We start from the raw sequence: 12266 nt of genomic DNA on the forward strand, positions 1-12266 counted from the left end.
ATGGGAAATACGCTTTATTTTATATTACATGCATGATTTTACCAATGTAGTAAATATGAAGACTATCGAAAACATGACACAATTGCAAGAAAAATGTAACATATTTTTTGCACTCGGACTGCTACTATTTCCAATGCTTTTTTTACTTTGCATGAAGTTTAATTACAAAATTGAATAAAATTGACCTTGAGAACGATATTTATTCATTATGCGGCATTCGTTACATCTTTGATGTTTGGAATCTTCTTTAAAAACTATCTGCGATGCCGATCCTTCTTTTGCACAGGAATCGCTTCCGTACACATCCGAGTGAAAACAAGATTGACAGGTTCGCATTCGTTCGAAAGTATGTGTTCGTCGAATAGTCGATACGGACGTAAGCAACCATGATGATACAACATCACCGAAAAAAAAACAATTCAAATAACAAATGATATAAAACATTTTTCATTACAACTTAAGTCTGTACCGGAACTGATGGTTTAAAGTTAGATTGGCGTTGTTCTTATGCATATACGAAAGTGTGAAAGTGTGATTGATTCGAACGTAAACGGTAATACGAATTTGACATACTTACGAACGTATCGCATACGGCCGTAAACAAGAATGAGGGGGAATTTCAGTATTGCTTGATTTAAATTTGAAAAAAAGTTTCATCGAAAAATGGCATAGTTTTTACACAAAGTTATGTAAACTGTAAAATTTCCCGGTCAAAAAAAAATTAAAGAAATTAATTGTTTATCTTTGGATTATCCATCCATTCAAAATTATCAATATATTCTGTGACCTATATTGTCTTGTTCCCTAACGCAATAGATGAAATCTATGCTAGAACTATTGACAAACTTATTGGATTTTCGATAACTACAAATGCATGCACTGAGTTAAATTCTCATTTTCACATTATAAGAGAATCTAATATAATATTGCACTATTGGAAATTATAATGAAAATTACATGGTGTATCAATATCATGTCAAACATATAAGATAATCACATAAAACATAAAACTTTTCTTAAAGTTATTTTCATAAGAATTTCATATAGCGAATGGAATTTCCAGACTCAATAAAATTTCTTAGTACCCCCTATAACAACTATTACACAATCACACAACATATATTGGGACAATTTATAAAGTGCATATTCTATTCAATCATAATTTATATAGATAGATTCATGTAAAACATATGGCTTGTTGTATAACATTTATAAATAGCCTTTAATGCAGGCCATTATAGTTCCATATACCAGTAATATATAGATCAAATGATTACCATTAAATTAAACAAGTGATGCGAATTTGCAATATTGTTAAAAACAATGGGCTTATTACATTGAGAGGAATCAAAAGCTGCAATAAAAGATAGTTGCATTATTATAAAAACTTTGTTATTTATTTTCATCATTTCATAATAATTTCGTTTTTACACTTACGTCGAACGTTGATTTTCTGTTATCGCGCTGTTCTTTCAGGATTCGAGCTTTACTACTGGTGAATCCCTGGAAGCACTTTTTGATATTAACCTTAAAGAAGTGTGACCCCAAAGCTATTAAATAAAAAATAAATCATTTCACTAGTCAGTAATGAAAAAAATGGAACATACCGTATTATTTCATGATTCCTAAATATATCCTTAATGGGAGTTGAAAGAACTAACGTGTCTGCGATTATAAATTGCTTTATGATGCAGAAATCCCAGGTGAACTGCCTGAAGCAGCTGATGAATATCGAGGACTCACCACATACATTACGAAATGGGATAAGTTCTATCGAGTTTTCATATAAATTGTATGTGATATTCTTATCAATTCATTATTGTTACACTAATTTAGACTTCATGTACATTCTTAATAAAAAATATAAATTTTCATATGGCTTCAATGAGTTATACGATGCATACGATTCATATGACGAATCTAATGAATGTAAAAAAGATTTTTATTTCAGTGTGCATATTCTTAAGTTAAAACTGTCATTCGTATGAAAAGAAAATATATAAAACCATTTATCTTACTTTACGTTTCGTTTTTGACTCATCAGTGCGTAGCAGTTTATGTTAAATCAAAATGGGTATATGCACCTAGCATAAATTAAGAGGTAAAATATTTTTTCCTCTTACAATTATTCATATAAAACCATTTATTTTCAATAAAACTTTTAATCATGTTTAAATGGACTAGATAAACAACACTGTTAGAACCTAAGTGATCTAAACTATACTAAGGCTGTGAACCATTTCGCGGTTAATTTTAACTTTTGGTTAAAATCTGACACTCGAGCGGTTAATTCGATGTTGTCAAAAATAACCCTGCTCGAGAGCATGGTTATTTTTGACAGATCGATAGTTATTTTCTGACACTGAAAAAAATCTTGCAATGAAAATTCTAATATTAATTCTTTAGTTGAAATTATTTCCAGTGGAAAATAAACCCGAATAACTTTCCGTCCGTCAAATTTCGAAATGGTCCACAGTTTTAGTTGAATTTAACTACTCGACACAAAATAACCACTCAAGTGTCAGATTTTAACCAAAAGTTAAAATTAACCGCGAAATGGTTCACAGCCTAAATAAAGCAGCATCACAACCCTGATCTTTGTTTTTTAAAAATTATGCACCTATTCCTATTAAACAAATATTTATTTGCCGCTCTAAAACAATCTTCATTTTCCATCGATTAATCGCCTCAATACGGAAACGCATGGAACTTCGACGACGAGGTACAGCATCGTACCGATCAGTAATGAGATGAAGAGAACCGCAGAAGTAATGAATATCTGTAGAAGTGGAAAAATTAAAAATAAATGATTTCTCTAGTACCAGTTTAAAAACCAAAATTCTTACCATATTAAAACCACTATACAGGATCGGCATTGCCATGTTACTGTAGATCATGTAGATGACCGCGTACTGAACAATGTAGACACAGTAACTCAATCGTCCTATCACTCGTAGTATAGGATGCTGAAGGAATGCCCCACTCATTGAAACAGTTCGGAAGCCGAAATAAAGGAACAATATGCCAAAGACAATACCGAAGATAGCTTTGAGCGCAGATCCAAAAACAGATAGAAATAATGACGGTTTTTGCAGTGGCATAAACGGTACAACAGCGAGCAATCCGTTCAAACTGAAGAATATTGCCAGACTAACTGAAAGGGCCCTAGATAGATACCGTTCGGCTTTGGCGTGAAGTTTATTTCTTGAGGTATGGTGATATAGAATTCCGGCGATCATTCCGAAGAAGTAAGTTCCGGCATTAGTGTGCGTCGGAGTGTAATACTTTGAGAACACATCGTATTCGCGTAATTCGGTTAAAGCATGTCTGCAATTAAAAAATATAAAAATAAATATCAGATACTAATGGAATATGTTCGAAAGTTTTGATTTTCTCGAGGACCAAATAGCAGATTCCAATGGTATAGATTTCTTCATCGATGAAACCGAGTATCATAAATCTGCGTGAGCTTACCGCATATTAAATGTCATTGTTGCGTCTAGCTTTTCACTGTAGATGACGTAACCAGGTATCCAAAAACTAACGAAAATCATTACGCCAATGCATGTTCTTTCACTTCCGGGAAATCTCCAAATAAGTGTCATGATGGCCAGTCCGATCAGAAACAGTTGAAAGTCAGCCCCTAGATACCAGCCAAATTTCATGCACTGCAAATAGTTGCAAACGAATATTGCGTAAAAGTATGTCATCTTGTGTACAACATTGCAAACTTACTGGTTCATCCAAGTGAACGTAGTTATTGATGAACAGTAAATTTGACCACCAGTGTTCACTGCAGTAATCAACAAAGTTGGCGGCGTGGGGTGTTTGTTTGGTGTATTTGAATAACGTCGCCTCATAGAAGATCATGAATGCGTATGCTGGTACGAGCCGTGCCAACCGGTTCAACAATTTGCTCCCTAGATACCGAATATCAACGGTTGGTGACTTTTCGATTTGTCTGAGGAAACTGACGGCCAGCACCATTCCTCCGAGAGCGAAGAAAAAAGTGATCATGTGCGTATTGGCCGAGTTCCAGATCGGGAACGAAAAGTTATTTGTTTGCTAAAATGATCCGTTTTCTGGATACCGAACTTAATTTATTCTATCGATTATGAAACTTACCGATTCCATATCTTCTGGGTTACTCAGAGGCATGCGTATGAAGGGCAGTGACGAATGCACGAGGATAATAACCAGCATACCCAGAGCACGCATGCCTTCTAAGTGGACAAGATTGCCGCCCGTTTCGGAGGTATCGAGCAGCTTGTTAATGTTGCGAGGGAGAGAAAACGGTTGCACTAGATGGTCATCTGGAATTTCCAGAAAGGAAAATCTTCAACGGAGTCGTTTGAAATTTGCATCGAATCATAATGTATTGAATATCAAAATTGAGCTTTGGTAGAGTGCAATCACGACTGACTCTACACTGTGTATTTCTTTATGCAATACAGTAGAGATGATATTATTCTTCTCTCACATTGGGCCGTATGAATAAAACGTAGCATGCTTGAATTTCGGTAGTAAATGCTACATGTGGATCACGTTCCTGTCAAAATCAGAGACTTTACTACACAACAACTTTCGAACATGTAGTATTTACAACAATTTTTCGGTAGGTAGCTCCAGAGGTTGCTACTCGTGTGTTTGCTGATAAAGTGAAGTAAAAAAATTAAATAAAGTGACATTTTTGCCGCAGTATGTACGTTTCTTGCTTTGTCTATACTTATTCCAGCTTTTCCGGCTTCGAGTCGATTCGTCATGCAATAAATGATTAATTTCCAAGATAGCATTAAATACATGTTCGAACTTGTTTTTTTATTCATATTAAACGCGTTTTACTCTGTGGACTTTATTTTTGAGAAGATACTAGAAACAACAGACTTTACTACATTTTATTCATACGGCCCAATGTTTCAACAGTTGTGTATTTTTCGCCTGTTTAGGCTTGATTTGATTGATACCATAACAAAATTGTTTGCTTTCGCACTACAATTTTAAATCGTACACTAGACCATCTCCAGTCAACCATTCATCTCACACATTGAACCTGTTATAATCCTTCTAGTATTGTAATAATGCCTTTCTCATATTTTCTTATATATTACTGAAGGAATTCTTCAAACATGTATTGCTTAAAACTTGAATAAGAACAATAAATTTTAATTGGGCGTAAAATAACACAACCTTTTCAACTTGTAGACTGTTTTGAGCCAAATTTAGAATAATTTTCCCATTTTATTAATTGTCTCTTCAAAGACGGCTTGAAATTTCAAACACACTTTGCCTTATTGTTCCGGAATTGGAAATCGAATTCGGACAAATTCAATAGTATCCTATAAGTAGATAATAAGCAGGACCGGTGGAAGCGGTACTACCCATCCGAAAATTCCAAAGGTAAGCAATAGTAATACACACAAACCTCCATTTACATAATAGTATGGAATTTTCAACGTAAAAAATCTCCATTTACGTAATAATCGGGACTTCGTAAATCGAATTATGACGTAAAAAAGTTTACGTTATTTGGAATTTTCAACGTGAAAAAGTTTTCCCCATTTATGTATATTATTGGATATGTATAACATAATGGAAAACTATGGAACAACAACTATTAGTATTTGCAGGAAAAGGATGTTCTAAGTCGCATCAATTTCCAAGATGGCGACTTCCAGTTCATCGATATTCGTTACAAACCATCAGAATATGGGTATTTTCGGAACGGTTTTGATGTGTAGATGTCGGAAAACGATGTTTTAGGTGGTTTTGAATTCCAAATATCGACCTCCGCTTCATTGCACAGTGGTCCGGATCCACAATTTAGGGGGACAAAAACATTTGTGGCTTAGCCTTATACTTTAGAGCTATGATGTCTTTGGAACAAATGATCAGTGAAAGATAAGCCATATTATGAAGCATATGGTATTAGGGTGGTTCTAATTATTAGGGTGATCCAAAAATTATTTTTCGTATGTGTTGAGATAGAGGACTGCATCCTTCGGCAAAATTGTTGGAAAACTTATATCAAGCAACTTTGCCGAAAACACTATTGTAGTATCTCTAACGGTTTTAGTGTTACAGCTATTTTAATAGATCAACTTAGGGTGTTCCTAAAAAAATCAGATTTTTTGCTCTAGCTTTCTTAATATTCACTTCTCGATTTTGGTGTCTTTGAATATCTTTTAGAGTTTGTTGAAACCAATTTTTTCATGACTAGCGCATTCAGGTAGCGTTTTCTGAACCGAAGTTATGAACAAAACTAGTTCAAAAACAGATCATTTTTAAACTGCTATATCTAACATTGGAGCAAACGAAAAAAAATCGGTTTGTTTCATTTGATAGAAAATACTTTCGAGCATGTTTATAGAAAAAATGGCGGAGGAGATATTTTTTTAAATTTTTTAAATTGTGTTCAAACATTGGGTTTTTTCATTGAAAAATGCCCTTTCATGTGAGACATTTATTAGCTATACATATTAAAATAAGGTATTGCTGTCTTCTAGCGTGTTAAAATTAAAAATGTTAATTCAGCTGCATAATCGGGAAGATGGTGTACACTCACGTTGGTTGTTACTCTATTCGATAATGCTATTACAGGATCCGACGTTAAAAGAAATCGTTTGAATACATCCTCTAGATTCACTAAACGATTGAAGTTCTGCGGATGGAACTGCCTATACTTGCGAATTGATTTATTTCGACTCTCTTACGCTTCCTTATTGTACAATATTTGCTATCTGTTTGGTTCCCTTGCGATTGATTGTTGAGCAAGAATGCTGGATAATCTGGAGCAACAATTATCCTTCATCTGTTTCCCTTTGCTGCCCAGAATAATAATCTTTCAAAAGGAAAACACGGAACTAACAGCAGGAAGTGGACAAAGTAAATGCAGAAATTGCAGAGCTTTCTCCCACAGTACTGGGGAAAGTATTTGTATCGACGAAGCTAGTGTTCTGCCTGAACGATACGAAAGTGTTAAACGACATAACAGGCATACACTCCCAAGCTTGGTACATATGCAAACGCTCAGGAAAAGCTCTGAATTTTTCAAGAACTGAAACAAATGAGAATAATCCAAACAAATATCAATTTGGAATTTCGCTTCTGCACGCAATGATTCGTTCTATGGAACTTTGGCTAAAAGTGAGTTATTGTTTGCACATTGAGAAACCGACATGGCGCGTGTCTCGACAAAATCAGCATGTCAAGGAGCAAGAGACAAACATTCTAACGGCATTAAAAGAGCGGCTAGGGTTACGTATTAGCAAAGACATCATATTAAAAAGATATCCAGCTCGCACATTTCTAGAATAAATCATTGGAAACATCCTTTTTTGCGAGCATGGTGCCCTCAGGTGAGTCCGCATCGAATCTCGTACATTGAAGTAGGGAAGATAAACGTCAAAATCTTGCGCGCCAAAATAGCAGCACTGCGCACCCACACAATTGACATGATATGTTGAATGTGATGCCGTGTGATGGCGTTCCTATACTGAAGATTGATTTCGCTCCAAGCTGACAGGGTCTAGCATTGGTGAACCATTACCTGGAGGCGGCAACTCGAATGATGGTATCTGGGCCCGTAGATTTTTTAAAGAATATAACACAGTAGCGCAAATCATCGAGTTAAATGGAAATATACTTGAACGGTTTTTATAATCTTAACGTTGATAAACAGCAATGTGAAGATTTCGGTACCTGCTTTCCAGGAGAATTCGTTTTGTGGAGCTGTATGGATGGTATGCTCTGTCGCCAACCGTGCATAAACTTCTGGTGCATGGGATTGCAATTATAAAACATGCTTTGCTTCCTATTGGTATGTACAGTAAGGAAGTGCAAGAGAGTCGAAATAAATCAATTCGCAAGTATAGGCAGTTCCATCCGCAGAACTTCAATCGTTTAGTGAATCTAGAGGATGTATTCAAACGATTTCTTTTAACGTCTGATCCTGTAATAGCATTATCGAATAGAGTAACAACCAACGTGAGTGTACACCATCTTCCCGATTATGCAGCTGAATTAACATTTTTAATTTTAACACGCTAGAAGACAGCAATACCTTATTTTAATATGTATAGGGACCGTGCACGGTAACAAGTAGCGCCATTAGTGGCGAATAGGCGAAAAAACTCTACCATAGCTTTACACTGTTACCATATGTTCACGCTGAATAAAATAGTCAAAAACCTGTTTTAATACAACATAGTGGTGTAATGATCCTTTTCTCACATCAATCATATCCTCATATATAATACTGTGGTATACTATTAAAAATATTTCTCTCCGATTCTTAAAATAAACCAAAGAGATTGTTTGTGCATTAACTAGTATAACCTACAGAATGAAACAGTTCTCTGACATCGATGAGAAAACGAAGGGAGTTCCACTATTGTAGGTATTTCGGGCACTAGAACCCGAGAACGTATAATCGAAGTTGGTTCGTATGGCCATCAACTAACATGATTTTAATTGCAACCGAAAAATATGCTCAATTTTCGGTAGGAGCATAAGATCTTTCATTTGAACCTAAGATTAGGAATACCGGACCAAGTGTAAAAGTAAGTGAGATCCTTTTTTGAGTATATGACTATTATCTGCCGTCGTTATTCGAAAACCGGGAATACTTTCGAGACCAATTTAGACAACTTTTTACTTTTTTCGTTTCGACTCTTCAAGTGACGGTACACAATTTTTAACACACTTTGTCCTATCATTCCGGAACCGAAAGTCGGATCCGGATGAAATTCAAGAATTCCGTGTAGAACCATGAGACCTTTCATTTGAATCTAAGATGGTCTACATCGATTAAGTCATTTTCGAGAAACACACACACAAAGATAGATTGCTCAGCTCGACGAACTGAGTGGAATGGCATATGACACTTGGCCAATTTTTACTAGTCGATTTTCAAGTGATTGTATAACCTTTCTATATGAGAAAGGCAAAACAGTTCAGCGTTTCAATAAAATGATTATTTGTTGCTAGCTTCGTGACTCGTATTTTCAATATACGTCAAACTGGCTACTCGTGAGATTGCTAGCATTTTTACGATTACAATTTGTTTTCTTCCTCCATTCTAAGAGTATGGACCATCCTCTGAATTATTTGAACTTTTAGTTAAAATTTGACAGTCGGGCAGTTATTTTTTATCGACTAGCTAAATTTATCTAAAACTGTGGCCTATTTCAAAGTTTGACGGATGGAAAGTTATTTGGGTTGCTATTTTGCTCTGAAAATAAAGTAATAGCAAGTGGTGTAATAATTGCATTTCAGCGAAAGTAAGAATAACTTCGAGAAAAACTTACTTCATTTAAAAAATATTTAAACTTTTTCTTTGGGTATTTTCTTTGAGTGAAAGTATAGAAAGAAATTACACAGAAGCAATTTTTACTAAAGGTCTGAAATTAGAATGTTTTAGCAAGATATTTTTCAGTGTTTCCGGTCAAGTCGATTAAAAAATCATTTAATGTGCTGAAAATATCGTTTGAGTGTTTGAATTTGATATATGACAAATATTAGACACAAATCCAACTGCAATGGCAGAAAATGACGTGGCCGTATTTACATACAGAATGAATAATTCGATTCAAAATTTAATAGTCAGTCGATGTTGAACAATCGTTCGCACCACACGCGAATAATTCCATAGGGTTCGGAAAAAAATCCGCAGAGAAAATACGCTAGAAAGTATTTTCAAACTCAGTTTACAAGTTTTGCTATGGTAGCATTATTTTTTCCACTCGCCGCCTCGTGCGCTGTCGTCGCCGGCCACTAAACCACGCCCTCGTGCACGGTCCCTATAGCTAATAAATGTCTTACATGAAAGGGCATTTTTCAATAAAAAAACCCAATGTTTGAACACAATTTAAAAAATTTAAAAAAATATCTCCTCCGCCATTTTTTCTATAAACATGCTCGAAAGTATTTTCTATCAAATGAAACAAACCGATTTTTTTTTCGTTTGCTCCAATGTTAGATATAGCAGTTTAAAAATGATCTGTTTTTGAACTAGTTTTGCTCATAACTTCGGTTCAGAAAACGCTACCTGAATGCGCTAGTCATGAAAAAATTGGTTTCAACAAACTCTAAAAGATATTCAAAGACACCAAAATCGAGAAGTGAATATTAAGAAAGCTAGAGCAAAAAATCTGATTTTTTTAGGAACACCCTAAGTTGATCTATTAAAATAGCTGTAACACTAAAACCGTTAGAGATACTACAATAGTGTTTTCGGCAAAGTTGCTTGATATAAGTTTTCCAACAATTTTGCCGAAGGATGCAGTCCTCTATCTCAACACATACGAAAAATAATTTTTGGATCACCCTAATAATTAGAACCACCCTAATACCATATGCTTCATAATATGGCTTATCTTTCACTGATCATTTGTTCCGAAGACATCATAGCTCTAAAGTATAAGGCTAAGCCACAAATGTTTTTGTCCCCCTAAATTGTGGATCCGGACCACTGTGCATTGGTATTCCTTGAAAATCCTTACAGTATGCGTCGATATTACTCGAATATCTCGAATACCTTCACAATATGCATATTTTCTGAACGGTTTTCATGGCACTTACATTTTTGAAGCAGTAGTATAATATTTGCGGCAGATCCAAATTATACCCGGATTCAGTAAAAAAAATCTAAAATACCAGTCAAATCTGATTATAAAGACTGTTGAAACTGCTGAACAAGTGTCCTAAATAAAGCGAAATTCTACATATAAGAAATTGAAGCAGAATTCAGAACCACCTCAAACATCGTTTTCGACATCTACTCATGAAACCCGTTATTGTAGGGAAGTTTGGGGAATATTATAAGAGGTTTTGAGGAATGCCAATATACCAGATGTCGCCATCTTAGAATTCAGAATCATTTCAAACATTGTTTTCCAAAATGTACTCATCAAACTCGTTCCAAAAATACACATGTTGTAAGGGTTTTCAAGAAATATCAATAATCCGGAAGTCGCCATCTTGGAATTCAGAACCACCTCAAACATCATTTTCCGACATCTACTCATCAAATCCGTTCCAAAAATACCCATATTGTAAGTGTTTTCAAGGAATATCAATAAACCGGAAGTCGCCATCTTGGTATTTAGAACCACCTCAAACATCGTTTTCCGACATGTAATCATCAAACCCGTTCTGAAAATACCCATAGTGTAGTAATTTCCATGGAATGTAAATAAGCCGGAAATGATTCCAACAAGAAGATTTTTTTGTAACTCGGAATAATAAATAAAATCAAAATTTTAGTATGATAGTACTCAAGGGTGGATGAGAATGTGAAGATAAAGAGCGGAAAGGTCACGTGACAAGGAAGAAGTAGAGGAGGAGTGATTAAGCATCTCAACAATGTAAATCACTCGAGTCTCTGACCTGCCGGAAAGTAACGATAAAAGTCTTTTATCATTTATTATCCGAACCGGCAAAAGAAAAGCTATCGGAAGTTCTCACTTTGCACTTGCGGCGCTATAAACGTAGTCGTACCAAATACAAATAATAATACCCCTAAGTCCCATACAAACGAACCGCCAATGTTTGGTTCACAGCCTGAACAAGTAAGCCTAGCAAATTACTCCCTTTCATTGCGATAGTTTGAAAATGTGGAAGGAGATCGTTTCTGGCAACGCTTTATGCTAGTTGCTACGGTGCAAAACAAACTTGTTTGTTTATGTTTATCGTTGCTTTATTAAATTGCAACAATCAGTCTAAATATCACCGGTACTAGCACAAAAGATGAAAAATAAACACCAACACCCACGAATCAACAAATATCAATACAGCTAGTAGTATATTAATGGTAGCTTAACCATTCTAGATTATTGTTTAACTTACATTTCGCTTGTGATCTTGATTATCAGATAAAAACTGTTTGTTTTTTTATTTTTCACTATAATAAACAGTAACTATGGTGAACTTGTTCTTACCCTTCAGTGTTGCTAGTTTTATAGAAAACTCGTTAAAGTACATTGTCACTCTGACAATTTATCATGACAGTGTACCGCACGATGCAAAATGTGTCCTTGAAAATTTGTCGAAGTATTCCGTATTATAATTTGTATTTGGTTGTACATCGGAATGGATGGTTTGGTCGAACTGTTGCTTATGTGACCTGTTATTCTTCGGTCACAATATAATTCCTTTGGTCACTGAGTCCAGTTTATATATATTTTTTGAATATTGTATGTTTTTGTTTCTTTTCATTGTCAGTAAATGTCTAAGTAGAATTTAAAGGTCAATCGCGTTTTTACTCCGTG

At 35.0% G+C, this 12266-nt stretch overlaps 1 protein-coding gene across 2 annotated transcripts in view; it reads right to left on the reverse strand.

The window, feature by feature from the left end:
- Positions 1 to 1412: 1412 nt before the first annotated feature.
- LOC131436836 (O-acyltransferase like protein-like) overlaps positions 1413 to 12266 on the reverse strand; it is a 37682-nt gene continuing 26828 nt past the window's right edge. The window contains exons 5-10 of one of the 2 annotated variants that reach the window (XR_009230672.1): positions 4126 to 4313; positions 3736 to 4065; positions 3475 to 3668; positions 2847 to 3327; positions 1608 to 2779; positions 1413 to 1550 (exon numbers count right to left, since the gene is read on the reverse strand). Coding sequence is in view for 1 of the 2 variants with exons in the window: in XM_058605764.1 (XP_058461747.1) it covers positions 2666 to 2779; positions 2847 to 3327; positions 3475 to 3668; positions 3736 to 4065; positions 4126 to 4313 (1307 nt within the window). In the remaining variant the exon portion in view is untranslated. Of the gene's footprint in view, positions 1551 to 1593; positions 2780 to 2846; positions 3328 to 3474; positions 3669 to 3735; positions 4066 to 4125; positions 4314 to 12266 lie in introns of those variants that run through there. The other variant, XM_058605764.1, reaches the window with a different exon arrangement.

Source organism: Malaya genurostris, chromosome 3, assembly GCF_030247185.1.
Source record: "Malaya genurostris strain Urasoe2022 chromosome 3, Malgen_1.1, whole genome shotgun sequence".
Lineage (NCBI taxonomy): Eukaryota > Metazoa > Arthropoda > Insecta > Diptera > Culicidae > Malaya > Malaya genurostris.